We start from the raw sequence: 17,920 nt of genomic DNA, 5'->3' as shown, positions 1-17,920 counted from the left end.
ATGTTCATTATGGAAAACTTAGAAATTATAAACAAGCAAAAAAGAACTTACTGCATAGTCAACATGCCGCTGCATATTCGTCTCTACCCCTGGCTGTTCCACTGTGTAGCCATTTCTGTCTTTGTGTGTGTATGTATGTGGATACTCTTTTATACACACGCACTTATATATTATTTATATGTGTTCTTTAACCAGGACGGGTTCATGAAGAGTTTTTGCACTTATTCACCTTTTCTTTTCATAAATATTTTCCTACATTATTTTAATGACCACGTGATATTGCATTCCTTGGGTATTCTGTGCCTTACTTCTTGTCTGTTGATAGGCATTTTGTCTAGTGTTAAGTTATCACAAGCAATTGGGGTGAACATATATGTAGCAGCTAAATCTTTTTGTTTCTCCATGATTACTTCCACAGGGGGGAAAAAAAGTAGAGATGGAATTAGTAGGCCAGAAATGTAAATAGTTTTTTTTGTTTGTTTGTTTGTTTATTGGTTTCTTACTTTTATTTTATTTCATTTCATTTCATTTCATTTCATTTCATTTCATTTCATTTTTTATTGTTTATATTTTATTTTAGAGAAAGAGGGAGAGAGTGTTGGGGAGAAGGGCAGAGGGAGAGAGAGAGAATCTCAGGCAGGTTCCATGCTTTGCACAGAGCCTGACGTGTGGCTCGATCCCACGACTCTGGGATCATGACCTGAGCTGAATTCAAGAGTTGGACGCTCAACTGGCTGAGCCACCCGGGTGCCCCTGGAAATGTAAATAGTTTTAAGGCCCTTGATAAGTTGACAAATTGCTCTTCAGACCAAAAGCACACATCACCACCATTTTCTACCAGTACTGTAGGAGAGTTTCCAATTGCATACAAACTAGAAAGAGATCCTCTTGAAGTATAGAATACCAATATGAATACACCTTCTTGAGTGTAGCTGTAAGCTGTCTTCATAGGAACTAGATTCTGGGGAATCCTGCTAACGGTGGCTGTCTCTGGAAGCATGTCCTGGGCATCCTAATCATCACCAAGGACCTAGTTTGTCCTGTGTGGAGCTTCATGCTGTACTAGAATGCTATATGTACTTAGCTCCAGCCTTCCTGACCCTTTCAAGTCAAAAGTAGGGATGACAAATTAGAACGTAAAGCTGGAAGGAAGTAGATTCTGAATGAAGAATTCTGGGATTTGTATCAAAAAGCCGGAGACACCAAGATGGCAGTGAGGACGTCTCACTGGCTGACAACAATTGTATGGAAAAAAAGTACAGTTGATCCTTAAACAATATGGGTTGTTCTTCGAACAGCACACATCCATTTGTATGCAGATTTTTTATTTTTTTCCTCTTAAAAAATTTATTTTAATTTTTATTTATTTACGAGAGATAAAGAGACATAGTGTGAATGGGGGAGGGGCAGAGAGAGAGGGAGACACAGAATCTGAAGCAGGCTCCAGGCTCCGAGCCATCAGCACAGAGCCCGACGCAGGGCTCCAACTCATGAGCTGTGAGATCATGACCTGAGCTGAAGTTGGATGCTTAACCAACTGAACCACCCAGGTGCCCCATGTAAATTTTTTCAGTAAATACAGTACACTACTGTGAATGTATTTCATCTTCCTTATGATCTTAATATTTTCTCTAGCTTATTATAAGAATACTGTACATAACATATATAAGATTCAAAATATGTGTTAGTTGAATTTATGATACCAATAAGACCTCTGGTCAACAGTAGACTATTAGTTAAGTTTTGGGGGAGTGAAAAGTTATATGTGGACTTTCAACTGTGTGATTTTTGACTGCATTGTTCAAGGGTCAGTTGTAGTTTCATTTTCTTTCCCATCTGCAGCCCCTTTCCTATTTCTTCCTTACGTCCTCCCTCCCCATTTCCTGCCTTCAGCTGAAAAAATAAATGCATCACATTAGAGAGAAAGTATGGAGACCTCAATAATATGGTTACATCCTGTTGTACTGAGCCTTAGCCTCGCTGTGGATCACTGTAAGCTTCCAGAAAACAGTCACAGAATCTAATGTGTTGTTCACTCAGTGCCCAGCATCGTACCTGAAACTTAACAGACATCTGATGAATGTGAGCAAAGTGAATTCACTTTCCCCCCTTAATTCATACCAGTGTGGAAGGGGCTTCAGAAACAGAATCTGGTAATGGCTGGATATACTCTTTTTTTTTTTTTTTAATTTTTTTTTAACGTTTATTTATTTTTGAGACAGAGACAGAGCATGAACAGGGGAGGAGCAGAGGGAGAGGGAGACACAGAATCTGAAACAGTGTCCAGGCTCTGAGCTGTCAGCACAGAGCCCGACACGGGGCTCGAACTCACGGACCGTGAGATCATGACCTGAGCTGAAGTCGGATGATTAACCGACCAAGCCACCCAGGCGCCCCTGGCTGGATATTACTCTTGATGAGATTTGCATCTTCAGGTGAGACCAGGGTCTCCACTATATCTCCTGAGAGAGAAGGTCACATCGCCTGTGAATACAGTGCCCTGCTAGCTCCACCTTTCTCTCTTCTCTCTACTTTCCGGTACTTTATCAATTCTCAATTCTTTTATCTTTTTTTTTTTTTTTTTCTTGCTGACCTTGAGCATGGAAGTTTTATGCATGTAGTTGGCAATATTTATGTTGCTGCTGATTTGGTAGTTAGCCTGCATTTTAGTTGATGTTTATTTACTGTGTTTGTCTCTGCTGGTTTATTTTATCAGGCCTTGCCATTTCTCAAAAGTTTGCTTCGCTGCAGGGCTGATTTCTTCTCCAGTTTTTGGTCTCATTTGTCTTGCTTTTTTATGGACCATTTGCTAACTTTACAGTTGCTCTAGAGTGCCTTAAATAGCTTGTTAAGATACAGTCTTGGGGACCATGTGATGAAAGTGGGCTTCTTCCTTCCACTAATGGAGATTAGTGTTAATTACTGACTTTTTGGGTTTTTTTGTTTTGTTTTTTTGTCCTTGAATGGTATTCCACTGTGAACCACTTTAAGCGATGAGCTTCCTGTGTTTTCTGTTTTCAAAGTAGGCAGAAAGATGAGCTGTAAATTCAAAGAACAATCTGTCTTTATTCAGTTACCTTAGATTTGCATTGTCTGAGTAGCAGGCTGCATTTCCTCTTCCTTCATTTGATAATTGCACAGTTGAAAGCTGAACTATAAAGGTCAGCTGGGGAAATGAGACTTTTCCTGGTGAAATGGTGAATGGTAGTTGTGGGCAAGGATGGAAGATAGCAGATTTCCTTAGTCCTACATGGCGGCATGATTTGCCTTTGAAGATCCATGTTGTATTCACTTGAATACATGCCACGAGCTCTCCATAATTTGTTAACTCATTTGATGAGAGCTTCTTGCTGGTTCAGTCAAGGGTTCCAGTTGTACATATCCATTCTTGCTTCTGGGTCTTTTTGCACACGCTGTTTCCTTCTGGAGCACTCATCCATGTGTCCACCCGTTCCTCATGTGGCCGAATCCCACATAGTCTCTAAGATCCCAATTTATTTTATTTTTTATTTATTTTTAATTTTTTTATTATTATTTTAAAATATAATTTATTGTCAAATTGGTTTCCATACAACACCCAGTGTTCATCCCAGCAAGTGCCCTCCTCCCTGCCCATCACCCACTTTCCCCTCTCCCCCACCCCCGTCAACCCTCAGTTTGTTCTCAGTATCCAAGAGTCTTTTATCTAAGATCCCAATTTAAATGTTGCTTCTTCAAAAAGGCCCTGCCAACCTCCATTTGAATTTCATCTCCTTAGCTATTCACTGAAAGCATCCTCTTTCCTTGGTAGCATTTGAAATAGGTGGTAATTGTGTCTCTTGGTCAACTGTCTACTCTTGGTCTATATATTTAGTAGTAAGTGAAAGGGTCTGATTTTCTTGATACTGTGTCCCTGCTCCAAGTAGGTGTTTGAGAAATAATTGTTGATAGAATGTGTGTGTGAATTGTTGTGCCCTGACAAGGCAGTTTCATCCCCTTCTTCTATCACAGACCATAATTCTAACCTTGAGAAGCTGTTCCCACATCAGTGACATTACGTGTTTAGTTCCCATACCTTATGATCTAGTCAGGTTAATCATCATTGTCGTTGGATAAAATGGAAATGAACCAGAGATTCACAGAAGCAAAAAGGAAGTAAAATGGTTGCTATAATCATGGTAGATTAAGAAAAAAATTTGAAACAGGTAGTTTGTCTCATTATAAATGGAAATGCTTGTTACAAAAAAGGAAAACATTCAGAAATGAATAAGGTAATCACAAGCATTCACAATCCTCCCACCAAAAAATAATGATTGGTTTATGTTTGTAACATTTACTTAGATTTATAGTATATGTGTTTAAATTGTACATCAGATATTGTAATTATCATTATAATGATTACTTAAAAAAACAAATTGAGATCAAACTAGATATACAGTTCTATATCCTGCTTTTTCTTTTAACATTTTATTGTGAACTTTTCCTCATGCCATTGAAGACAAGTCTTCATTCTGTTTATATCATAATTGTAATTCTTGCTTAATCGTAGAGGACTTTTGGAACCCCTCCCCCCCCCCCCCATAAATTGTTGCAATTAATCCACTTATGCAAATCTTTCCCACTTTTTTTTTTTTCTTTTGTCAGCTACATCCACACTCCCTTGAATTCTGTATTTGATGGCAGCTACTGCTTACATTAAAGCAACAAGGGGAGGAATGAAGAGAGGTGTGAGAGAGAAATAAGGAAAGGAATGGTTGATGACCCAGACCATAAAAGGCATGACAGTAGAGAGCAGGGAGTGGGCACACAGGCCGGTGGAGGTACGGCAGGTGTTCCCAGGACTACTGCTCACCCCCAGCCCGAGACAGAGGCACGCAGTGCAAGCATTGCTTGTTCAGTGTGGTAGCATTTTGTCTTTCAGTGGGTGATATCAAAGAAGTACAAATGTGTAACGCAGATCTGTAACACTAAAGCCCTTCACTTCAGTGAAGGGAGAGGAGCTGTGGTGCATTTTAAGTCTTTCTCACATCTTCAAACTTCCCTCTGTGCTCTCTTTCTTCCCTCTGCTCAGAAACAGGCACAGCTGTTCTGAAACGAACCCCTTCTTGGACGACCCGGTGTAGATGGCACCACACCGTTTTCTGTGTCCACTATCATGTACCTCTCTAGCATGTAATTGCTTACATTAATCATGGTGCATCTGTATTTTCGAATTGCATGATATTAAACTATGTTAGACAGTAATCGTTGATGATCTGGGGACTTGTCGGAAGTATTCATTAAGAGGAAAAGGTTACAAAATGAACTCTGTTGTTGGCTCTCCTCTTGTGTGTATTATGTGTGGCTGTGGAGGCTAAAGGCTGTAGGCCGGGATGGATCATGGGGACTGTATCAGTAAAGTGTTTTACTTACTTGTATTTTGTGCATTTGCTACAGTTAGTGACCTTTCATCTTGAGAAGGGTGGAAAGCACCAAAAGTTGTTACTTCTTATGGCAAAGGGAGCTCTGCATTGGCTGACACCGTCAGTATTCCTCGTCCAGGGATTCTATGGCTATGTCATTGGGGTCTGGCTCTGAGCCTCTTGTACCTGACATCAAAGCACTACTCATAGCAGCCATTGGTTGAATGCCTACTATTTGCCTCACAGAAGGCCCTCAGGATACACAGTCAATTAAGGCGGGTCTCTTTCCTTAAGGAACCCTGGTGGACAGGGCTCTGTCTGCCCTCTGATCTGTAAGGCTCTGTGTGGTTTTGGTGGTTTTGGCTCTGGCTCCCTCTTGGGCCACAGTTGCTCTCATACCGTCACTATCTCCCGGTTCCATATGCTCTTGCCATGCTGGTCTTGCTGTGCTCCCAGCATGCCACACACGTTGTCTCCTGGTCATTGGCCTGGCTTCCCACTCGTGTTGGCACCAGATACATCCTCATGGTTACTTCTTCCACTTAGCTCTCTCCTAAATGTCACCTTCTCTTTGTACCCTCTCTCTGGTCTTCATTTTTTTTTTTTTTCCATAACACTTATCGCATAACATACTCATTGTTAGTTAGCTGTCCTGCTCACTAGAATGGAAGGTTTATAATGGCAGGGACTTAGTTCCCTTTGCTGAACCCATAATGCCAGTGCCCTGGCACATGGACGCCATATTGAACAGATGAATTATTGGCTGTGTGAACTACTGTTTCCTGTTTTTTGTACCCAGTGTTTTGGGTAGAGGACTACACAGGTGTGGGAGGAAAGGTTGCCCACGGAGGTGCTCCCGAGAGTGTCAGCTTAACTTTTGACATTCTGTCCACGGTCTACCTTTTGGGTTTTATTTCTTCTCATCACTCCTTTATTTGTTCTGAGCAATAGCCAGGTGTGCCCTTTACTGCTTCCTTTGCTTGCATCTTTTGTCTTTCTTCTCCTGTTTTTCTTCAACTAGATTTCCCCCCACTCACCACACTACGCCCGTTGTTATTCTGTCCATCTGTCAAGGCCCAACTTGACAGCAGTTCCTCTGCTAGGCATCCTCTCGTCCCTGCAGCTATAAATGCTCTCCCTCCAACCCATCTCCTGTTAAAAATGGAACTTTCTCGGGTTCATCATGTGCTGTGATTGATCTGCATGCACATTTTATTTCACTTATAATCTACTCTTAAGATGCAAAGGCACTTTATCTATTCAGCATTGCCCTTGTACATGTTAGGTGTTGATTCACATTTATCGGTGATGTGGCATTCATGGCTGAATCAGGTGGCAGGAAAATCACCTGAGGTACATACACTATTCTGGGTCCAACAGGGAGAGGTGCATTTTGGAATGATAAACCATTGTCAACTTCTGGGAGGCTGTTTCTGGGGTAAAAGTTACCATAGTTCAATTGAGGAGGTAAGGTAGAATTGCAGTGTCAAAGTGAGAATGGAGGAGGCGTAGGAGGAAGTGAGCTTTACTCTTGGCTCCTCTAAAGAAGAGGTCACCTTGGACCTCCCTCTACTACTCTCTGGGCCTCAGTCTCTTGGCCTATAAAATAGTGGGGGGAGCAGAGTGTAGGGTGTGTGCCAAGTTGAACGAACAATCTCTTGAGTCTCCATGTAGTCGTAACCACATGTGATCTCGCAACTCAATCAGGTAGGTCTCCTGGGTTTAACATCTGGTTCTGGCTGCATTTATTGGAGCGAGTTTTACCACTGTTATGAGAAATAGGCTGGGGAGAAAACTCACTTAAAATGCTTTTAGTATCGAATTTTACTTTTTTTTTTTTTTTTTTCAAAAGCAATCTTTGTTTCTTTGGGCACTTTCCATTTGCAATACAGAAGGCTTAAGACTGGCTCCTGAAAGTCTTTTCTGAGTACTTTCTAGACTAGGGATTTGAAAGTTTATTAGAAAACCATTCCCAGAGTACTAGGGATATTTGTGTTATAAACTCTGACTTCTAACTAAAAGGGGTTTAATTTCACAACCTCCTAGATTAAATTGCATTGTGAGACCCTCATTTTGATATATACACCTTGAATTGCAGTTGTATGTAAGTCACTGTATTACAGGCTATACAATGATTTGGGAGGAAAAAAGGGAAATGAGGAGGAGTGGCGTAGCAATTCTACTGTCTCTACAAAGCAATGATTCTTAGCTTTCTTTTTATTTATTTATTTATTTTTGAGAGAGAGCGAGAGCATGTGCTGGAGCACCTGCGCCTGTGAGTGGTGGAGGAGCAGAGAGAAGGGAACAGAGGATTCGAAGTGGGCTGTATGCTGACAGCAGAGAACCCAATGTGGGCCTGATGTGGGCTGGAACCCAGGAACCGTGAGATCATGACCTGAGCTGAAGTCGGACACTCGACTGACTGAGCCACCCAGGCACCCCTACTTTTAGCTTCCTAATAAAAGTCTCTAATGATGCACATAGGAAAGACCTCAGAGCCTTTCCATGAAGAGACAGGGTCTGGATGAATGGCCAGGTTATTTCATACATTTCCCTGTGCCTTCCTTGGGGTAGTCTCTGGTTTCTGCTCAGGAAGATTATTGGATAAAACCTGCATCAACTCCAGCACCCGAATCCAAACTTCCTCTTCAGTCTTTAAGATCCACCCCTATCTCTTTGGGAGTTTGTTCCTTTGTAGTGAGGTGGTTTGAAACTGGCTGGAAGTTCCTGAGAGTGGTAGGGTGGTAAGAAGGTCAGCCATTCTGGTCTCACTGTTACCAGAACTGTTGTTGAAACCTAATCCCTTGTGAAGGATCAGGGACAAGTGAGCCATCTTGCATGGAGTTCTGGTCTTTTCTAGCTGCTTTCCACCTGGCCCTTGCCAGAATCTGGACTGCAGACTACCACCGTACATCCCAGGCAACGGGCCAGGAGTTCTTTAAGAAATGATGTATGCTTGATCAAAACCCAGCTACATAATTTGCAGGGTTCAGTGCATAGTGTAAACATGGGGCTTCTCGTTCAAATAGGAAGAGTCTCAAGATGACGGCAGTAGACAGTGAATGCAGGATCCTGTGTGTCCTCATAGGTGGCACACCCATGGGGTCAAACCTATGAGAACCTAAAAATCACGTGGGAAAAATTCTGGCTTACCCATGGCCTAAGAATTTTCTTTCCCCTCAGCTGTTCATGTACTTATGGAGAATGTCCATGCGGGGGACTACCTTGCCTTCAGCTCACCTCCATTGTCAGGTCACTCCCTTCTAGTCATGCTGGGGCCTGGGGCTCAGCCTCAGTTGCCCTCCACATCTGCCCCCCACCACAGCTGCCAGTACAAGTGTTGGCTGCACTGGAGTAGCTGTTTGCCTCCTTTTTGAAAGTGAAACGACATCAAAGACACAAAACTAATCACCCCTGGCATAACATAAGGACTCGGATATTTATGCCTTCAGTTCATTTAAATTTTTCTTTTTCTTTCTTTTTTTTGATAATCACAGTCTCACTTTCAATGTCATGGTGTGAACTGAGAAATTCCCACCCCCTTGCTTTTTCACTGCCGATGATAACAGGAATATAAATTGCAAGATGTGCAATTATACCTAAAAATGCTAGATGTCTTTTAATGCAAAAAAAAAAAAAAGCCGTTTCTCATAAAAATAGATTGTATGCTGCTTTTTTTGTTGGACCTAACGCAGTATGTGTACTTCCAAATGTCATTTTAAAATGCTAAAAACAGCTGCAAAAATTACATCCTTTTGTGGTTTTCCTTTTAATTGTAACATTTAGGAAATTAGCATTTGGGGCCAAGATAATTCCAGTAAAATAAGATAGTGAATTACAATTATTTAAAATGAAGCCACATTAAAATACAATTATAGTTGATATTCTTTCCCTGATATTAACACATTCACGTTTATCTTTCACAATCTCTTGAGGTTTGCTATTTGAAATAATTATCATTGATTAAGGAAAGAGGTGCATTTTAAAGTATGGTTAGTAAATATGTAATATTTAATGGAAGTCATACAGTACCAGCAATAGCTAATTCACCTCGTATTTTGAAATATAGTTCTTGACTTTGTAATTATGACTCTCAGAATGGTTGGGACTTGGTTTTAAGTTAAGACTGAGCATCTTTATGTTTTGTTTTTGTTTTTTTTTTTAACTCTTATATTTTAGGACAGAAAGGTCATTTGTTATCAAGGACATTGCTTTTAGTAGAAAGCAGTCAAACTTTTTTTCCCATTTTAGAAAGAGACCACAGGAATGAATCCATACTTCTTCCTTATGAATTCAAATGGGAATCTTTCCTTGACTTCTTAACTCAGAACATTACATATCATTAGATGCCTCTCTTCAGGAGGGGTCAGACAGCCTCATTACATCTAAGGTTGACAGCTTCCGTTCGTCCAAGTTCTTTTCCTTTCCTTATCACAATCTGAAATGAGAACTTCTACCAAGGAGGAGCCAGGGTTCTCATCAGCCCAGAGACCCCGGTTCCCCTGAAGCTGCCCTCAGACCACCCTTCCCCTGCCCCACAGAGCTCTGATGTGTTCACTTATGGCACCTGCCTCTCCCAGCCTTTGCCCCTCCTTGCTGTTGTCATCTAAACTTACTTTCTAAGCTTCACCATCTTTTTCAGTCCTGCTGTTATCTTGGGTGATTCCGTATGGATACTTATGGTTAAGTAAGCATATTTACTTCTTCAGCCTGGAGACTTCTTAGATTTCTTCATTTCACCTCTAAGAAGACTTGCCGCATCTCCACTTACTTCTCTGTCCAGTCAAGTTTTCATCCCCAACACTTGAGCCGTCCTCTTCCCAAATCCTCAGATGGTCCTTTGGTTCTTTCACTTGTTGGAGACCCACCTGGTTCCATTGAATTTTCTCCCTGCCCTGAACCTGTATCTGATATCTCAGCCCAATGCTATGAGAGAAAGCCATGTCAACACAGAGATGGGCACCTCTGTAAATTAATGATCCCTAGGCTTGAGTGATGCCCACCCACCCACCCCCTTTTAGTTTGTTGTCCTTATCAGTTCTCTTGCCCATTGGCCTTTTCAGGTATTACTAGTAATCTTCATGTTCTTTATGTCTCTAACCCCACCACCTTCCTCCTTATTCTTAGCAGAGGACCTTGCTTCTGACCTCACAGAGAATACAGAAGTCCTAAGAAACACCACCACCAAAGCCCATGTCTGCTTTGCTTTTGTCTTTTCCTCCGTCCTTCCTGTCTCAATGGCTGAATTGCTCTTTGTCTTCTCCTACCTGTACTATGGATGCTGTAGGATTCATAGCTAATATTTGTTAACTGCTAAGTGCTCATTATATACTTCCATTGGATCCTCCACTCAGCAAGGACTAAGCTTATTCTCGAGTGTAGTTCCAGATGAGGAAATTAAGGCTTAGAGAAAAACTGTCCTGTGGTCTTATAGGAGCCAGGATTTGATCTGGGGTAGACTAATTCCAAAGCCCATGTTCTTAGCCATCATTCTGTCCTTTCCTTCCAATTCCAGCTTAGGGGCCTCTATCCCCAATTTGTTTACACTCTGTCTCTTCTGGCTTGTTTATACCAGGGTTTAAATACTCACAAGTCTCTTCCAGCTTTTAAAATGAGGACCCATTCTCCTAAAACTACCACTTCCTCTTCATAACTAACATTACTGAGAACACTGTCTATTGTTCAGCCTCTGCTCTCCTCCCATTCAGTCCCAGTCCACTGCAGTCTGGCCCCAAACCCAGAAAAGCTCACTCCAAGTTTGCCAGTGACCTCCATGTTGCTAAGTTCAGTGAGTTCTCCTTGGGCCCTATCTTACTTGACTTTCCTGGAGCATTTCATACTACTTTTCTCCCTTCCCTTTGCTTTCCTGTGCCCACTCTTTCCTGACCTTCTCTCTGTGTCTTTAACTGCTCCTTAGCCTCGTTCTCTGCCAGTCACTGCGGTATCCGCGGTCTTCCAGATTTGTCACTAAGCTCCTTTATTCTCATTCCATACATACATCCTGGGTAACCTCATCCGCTTTTGTGGTTTCAGTTGCAGTCTAGATGCTGGTGAATCCCAAGTCTGTATCTCCGTCCTTGTCAATGGCCCGAGAGCTAGACCTTTGTATGTATCTCCCTGCCTGCTGGACATCTCATTTAGTAGAACTTTCTGGAGTCATTAGCTTCCACAAATGTATGAAATTGGGCTTACCTTCTTGAAGACAGGATGGAAAAGAGGTAAAAATTGTGAGCTCTGGCGTCAGGATTGATTCTGCCATTTACTAGTGATATGACCGTCCCTCACATGTCAAATGGGATAATGACGGCACCTACCTCACAGGGCCATTGCGAGAGTTAAATGAGAAGTCCTCAGAACCGGGCGTAGAGTGAATCTTCAGGGGACGGTGGCTGCTGCCCTCATCTTGGCCACCATGAGTACTAGCACTAGTGTGGCTGCCATTACGACTTCTGCCTCCCCCACTGGTCTGTCCCCAGTGCTCTTCTCCATCTCAGTGGATCCCAATACATATTATTAAATGACTCATACATGGTCTCACAGTCCCTAGAACTTGTGTTCACACCTGCAGACCTTTTAGCTCTTGCTTTCCCACCTCCTATGTAATCCGGTCAGAAACCTGAGGGGCGTCTTTGACTCTTCCTTTCTTTAATGTTTATTTTTGAGAGAGAGAGAGAGAGAGAGAGAGAGAGAGAATGAGAGAGAATGAGTAGAAGAGGGGCAGAGAGAGAGGGAGACACACAGAATCTGAAGCAGGCTCCAGGCTCTGAGCTCTCAGCACAGAGCCCAGTGTGGGGCTCTAACTCACGAACCACAAGGTCATGACCTGAGCTGAAGTCTGATGCTTAACTGACTAAGCCACCCCAGCGCCCCAACTCTTTCTTTCTTATCACATGGGACTTTTCTGCCACCATCTTTAGGATCAAGTTCAGAGTCCTTAATATTTACTTTCCAAGGCCCTTCACCGTCTGCCTTCTTGTTGTCCTATTAGGCTTTGGGTCTTGCCGCTTCCCCCACAGCAAGCCAAGATGTGGTTTTATTGAGCTTCTCTTGAATTTCTATATCATGAATGAGCAAGAATGGCACAGCTTAGGTATAAGTTTCCTCAGGAAGCTTGCCTTGATTCTAGGTACTACCAAATTCTGGAATCAGTACCCTGCTCTTGTATGTTATAACAGTGTGTCCTTCCTGGCTTGCAACCCGTTGGGTGTTCACTTGTGTTTATTTGACTGTCACAGACTGGGAGTCTTGTGGAGGCAGGGACCACATCACTGATACAGGCTGTTATGTCTCGTGTGCCCTCACCCTGTGCCTGGCACCATGCTCAATAAAATAAAATAAAAAAAAAAAAGTAGGTGCTCAGAGCATCATGTTAGAGATGAAGATATTAAAACTCACATTTTATGACCTCCTGAGATGACACAGCTCAGTAGCAACAATTGCAGTGGTCAGTAGCCCAGGTTTTAGTGTATCAAACTTGGATTCAAGTTCTCCCTCTGCTACTTACTTTTCTAAGCCTCAGTTTTCTGTTCTGTAAAATGGGGATGAGAAGCATGTCACCCTGGCAGGGTTGGGAGAACAGAGGAAGGGTATTGCCAGCTAAGAGCCTAGCCCAGCACCTGCCCCTGGTACACAGTCCTCAGGTGAGAGGATTTCATTCAAACCCAGGTCTCCCAACTCTCAGGGGAGCATTTGGTTTCGGACCACATGCCTGTGACATTGTCAGAGCAGTGTCTACTGTTGGTATACTGGGCTGTTCATAGAAAGTAAAACTAGAGATTAAAGGCAGTTCCATTAGGGGAATTCTCTGGTTTTGAAAGTGTTTAATCTAATGATTCTTTTTGACCATGTAAATATTTCTAGGAAGGCTAAACTGTACTGAAGTCTAAAAAATACCTACTAGGAAACATTTTCAAGGTTCTGTTTATTGTTGTATAACAGAGAACAATCACATACTAACTTTAATGAAACCTTATCCCTACTTAGTATAATGGCATATGTGCTGAGCTTGGGGACTTGCAAATACCCTTCGTATATATTTATGTGATTGATTTCTCATGGATGGCAATGCCTACAGTCTACAGACTGTTTTCATTTGATCGGAGGATATGTATAACCCTAAATGACAAGTTTCAGGGAAGGTTTAAATCTTTTATTGTCTATCACAAATTGGAGCATTGCTCATGAATTGAGGGAGGCTGTTTTGGGAGTAGGCTGTCATGGGTTCAAATCCTGGCTCTTCTACATCTCACCAGTATGACCTTGGGCAAGTTGTTTCACATACCTGAGCTCTGGGTTCCTTATCTGTAAGATGGAGAGACTTTGCTAACTTTAGGGTTTGCTGGGAAGACAAAGTAAGCTAACATGGGTAAACGACCTAGCACAGCACTTAGTTCTGCTTATAAAAGACACCAGGCATCTTACTCTCAATGTTAGCTCAAATGAATAGGTAACACATCTATTTGGAATGTTTGTTAGCTCATTGTAAAGGTTACTTTTGCTAGTCTGGATTTGCATGTCATATGGGAAAGTTTGTGATGAATTTTTCCAGAGTTGAACTTTTTAGCTCTAACTGCCATTTACCACAGCAGGAAAATGTAGAAGTTTAAGAACTACAGTTTCATAAGATTTCACACTGTGAAATCTTGTAGTCATTAAGACTTGTATTTGAGGAGAATCAACTTTTGTTATCAATAGATTAGCAAATTGTTTTAAAATTCCCAGTGACTAGCCCCCTTTATTCTGGTAACGCTGTGGTAAATCTGTCTACAATCTACGTAGCCCCCAGTAATTTCTGTATCCTAGAACTACTAGTCATAGGAAGATCTTGGTGGACTTCCCTGCGCTATAACCATCTACAAAGTAGTAAAAATATGAATTTGACTACTGTCAGAATTATTGGTACTCAGTTATTATTAGTGCTGTCATTATGATGGGAACATTGCAAACATAACACATCTAACTCCCTGGAGTCTTTGCTTCAAGCAATTTTTTGGAAGTACGATATTTATAAAAAGAGACTTCAATGTGTGCATGGCTATTGGCTGTTAAGTACCTTACTGCTTTTTTCCTGATGTTTCCCCCAGTTAATTCTTTTCTTAATTGATGTCTGTGCTCTCTCTCTTTGTCTCTCACCTCTCTGGCAGTCTTTTCCCTATAAAAGGACCCATCTGTCTAAGGTAGAGATTCTCTATTTTATATACTCATCAGTGATTAAGCTGCATGGAGTAGACATGCTTATCATTTAGAAGTTTCCTTTAACCCTGCTTTTTCAATACATTCGTGCTTTGTTTGTTTTCCTTCAGGTCAAATATGTTCTTTTCAAGCCTGAATGCCAGCACCCAGAAGAATGTCTAATTTCTAATCATAGTCACAGAGCAAAGAAAACATTTTAAATTGCTAATCCATTGTAATTAAAAATAATGCTTAAAAAATGGATGCTCTTTCTAATATGCAACTATATACAGAGAATGAGAGAGAAAAGCTGTTTCTGAAAAGTGACTCATTTTCATTTGATTTTTATTAGACTTGAATTTGAGCGGCAACAGCGCGAAGAACTTGAAAAATTAGAAAGTAAAAGGTAAGCCATGTGGGGTACGGGTTTTAACACTACTGTAGTCTGTGGATTCTTGCATTACTGCTCCAGACGGATTTCTTCAAGTCTGTTTCACTACCTTGCTCTGGCTCTGTGTCAAGTATTTACGTGTTTAATGACTGTAGGTCATTTCTCTAGCTGGTTAGTTTTACCTCATGTTTGAATGTTTTGAAAACAGTACATCTTCAAATACTTGGGACAAAGTGGGAATAGAGTCAGTAGGCAAATTTCATACACTCGTTACATTTAATACGCTAAATGTATACTTATGTTTAATCTAAAAGCATATCCCCCTTAGTGATTATCGCCTGAGGTTTTAAAAAGCCAAAAAGAATGACAGTTCCCCTTCCTTATATCTCCTCCCCTTTTAAACATCTTTGCTTATGTTATTTGGCCATTTATATTTCCCTTCTATAATTTGCTGCTTTAAATTCTTGGCCCACTTTTCTCGTGTGTGTGTGTGTGTGTGTGTGTGTGTGTGTGTGTGTGTGATTTTTTTAGCTGATTGGGAGAGGTTTTTTTTTATATGTTCTGAATATAATTATCTGATAAAACTTAAGTATTTTCTCCTTCTCCCCACCCTCATCCTGTTTAACGAGCCAAGAAACAGAGTAAGGTTATATATTAGAGTAGAAACTAAAGGCCAGAGAAAATCTGTAAATTGGATATTTATTTTATGGAACCTGGAGTTTAGAATGCTATAGACCAAGCATGACATGTAACCCCTGAAATCATGCATCTCAGTTTTCTATGGAGACTCCTGTTATTCTCAGTGTTATGTGTTAATAAACTAATATTTGGGGCCATTTGGTGATTATCATTTGTCCTAAACTAGTGATTAAATGCTAAATAGCATGCGGTTATTTGAGCTGCAACAATGAACTGTCGATTATCTTGACTTTGATATTTGACCCCAATGAGTTGAGGACAGCATAAGCATTTTTATTTAATGTCATTTTGTAACTGAATTTCTATTGAGTTTTAGCCATTGGGCTGAATAACATTATTCACATTTAAATTTAAATTGGGCACGGTTCTTTCTCTTTGAGCTCAGGGGGCTTTTAAAATTATATCATGCATAACACATTATGCTTATAGACTCTACAAAGAAATGATATCAGAGGCGACTTCAGGAGATTAGGCAAATGATATGTTGGACAGTTACAGAGTGAAAAAGCTAAGCAGTGTGCTGCCGGAAATGAAAAGGAAAGCAGTTCCCCCCACTTTTTATTTTAGTGAAGGGCCTGACTTTGTGGCACGTGTCCATGTTCAGAACATTTCAGGTAGGGAAAAGTTCGAGCACCATTCGTATGTAGCGAGCAGACGATGATGGGTCAACGTTTGGCATTTCAGGAAACTCATAGAAGAAATGGAAGAAAAGCAGAAGTCAGATAAGGCAGAACTGGAGCGGATGCAGCAGGAGGTGGAGACTCAGCGCAAGGAGACAGAGATTGTCCAGCTGCAGATCCGCAAGCAGGAGGAGAGCCTCAAACGCCGCAGCTTCCACATCGAGAGCAAGCTGAAGGATTTGCTTGCCGAGAAGGAAAAGTTCGAAGAGGAAAGGCTGCGGGAGCAGCAGGAAATCGAGCTGCAGAAGAAGAAGCAGGAGGAGGAGAGCTTTCTCCGAGTCAAAGAAGAGCTCCAGCGGCTCCAGGAGCTCAACAACAACGAGAAGGCCGAGAAGATCCAGATATTTCGAGAGCTGGACCGCCTCAAGAAGGAGAAGGACGAGCAGTACGCCAAGCTCGAGTTGGAGAAGAAGAGGCTGGAGGAGCAGGAGAAGGAGCAGGTCGTGCTCGTGGTGCACCTAGAGGAGCAGCTGCGCCAGAAGCGGGAGATGAGCCGGCTCCTCCAGCGAGGGGAGGTGCAGCGGGTGGAGGAGGAGAGGAGGGACCTGGAGGGCATCCGGGAGGCCCTCCTGCGGGTGAAGGAGGCCCGGGCTGAAGGGGAGGACGACGGCGAGGAGTCAGAACGGGCTCAGCTGCGTTTCCTGGAGTTCAAGAGAAGGCAGCTGGTCAAGCTGGCCAACTTGGAGAAGGACCTGGTTCAGCAGAAGGACCTCCTGAGAAAAGAAGTCGAAGAGGAACAAGAACTCCTGGAGCGTTTAAAGTCTGCAAACGAAGATGACTTCAGAGTGTGGGAGAAAGATGCCGAGGGTGTCACACACGTCACCCAGGCGGCTCAAATCCTCGAGAAGATAAAGCCCGCGGAATACAGGCTGCAGTATAAGGAACGCCAGCTCCAGTACCTCCTGCAGCATCATTTGCCAACCCTGTTGGAGGAAAAGCAGAGAGCGTTTGAAATCCTTGACAGAGGTCCTCTCGGCTTAGACAACACTCTTTATCAAGTAGAAAAAGAAATGGAAGAAAAAGAGGAACAGCTCGCTCAGTACCAGGCCAACGCGAGCCAGCTGCAGAAGCTCCAAGCCACCTTTGAGTTCACTGCCAACATCGCCCGTCAGGAAGAAAAAGTGAGGAAGAAGGAAAAGGAGATCCTCGAGTCGCGGGAGAAGCAGCAGCGCGAGGCGCTGGAGCGGGCCGTGGCCAGGCTGGAGAGGAGGCACTGGGCCCTGCAGAGGCGCTCCACCCTGGGCCTGGAGATCGAGGAGCAGAGGCAGAGACTGGCCACCCTGAACAGCAGCAGCAGCGAGCAGTCCGGCCTCCGGGCCAGCCTGGAAGCTGAGCAGGAAGCCCTGGAGAAGGACCGGGAGAGGTGAGGCTGGACAGGGAGAGCACGGCACACCGTAGGTGCCAAAGGTGGTGTGTTTTCCACCCCCTCAAGGTGTGCGTCTCTCTGTCTTTCTAAAAAAGTGATTCTGTTCGCCTGTGTGTTCACTGATACACCAGCCAACGCTTGTGTTCCAACCAAAGCTGAGAAAAGCACCCCCCCCCCCGCCACATTTTCTTGCTCCTTAGGATCCTCATCTGAGAATCATTGGCATGCCATT

General features: G+C 42.6%; 1 protein-coding gene across 17 annotated transcripts in view; it reads left to right on the top strand.

Annotated features, from left to right (window-relative positions):
* KIF16B (kinesin family member 16B) overlaps nt 1-17,920 on the top strand; it is a 288,972-nt gene that overhangs the window by 172,541 nt on the left and 98,511 nt on the right. For 15 of the 17 annotated variants that reach the window (XR_006200570.1, XR_006200571.1, XM_042931660.1 and 12 more), the window contains 2 exons: nt 14,905-14,958; nt 16,327-17,685. Coding sequence is in view for 15 of the 17 variants with exons in the window: in XM_042931660.1 (XP_042787594.1) it covers nt 14,905-14,958; nt 16,327-17,685 (1,413 nt within the window). In the remaining 2 variants the exon portion in view is untranslated. The remainder of the gene's footprint in view (nt 1-14,904; nt 14,959-16,326; nt 17,686-17,920) is intronic. The other 2 variants (XM_042931656.1, XM_042931654.1) reach the window with 1 other exon arrangement.

This window comes from Panthera leo, chromosome A3 (assembly GCF_018350215.1).
Source record: "Panthera leo isolate Ple1 chromosome A3, P.leo_Ple1_pat1.1, whole genome shotgun sequence".
Classification (NCBI taxonomy): domain Eukaryota; kingdom Metazoa; phylum Chordata; class Mammalia; order Carnivora; family Felidae; genus Panthera; species Panthera leo.
This window is presented reverse-complemented; position numbering and strand designations above follow the sequence as displayed.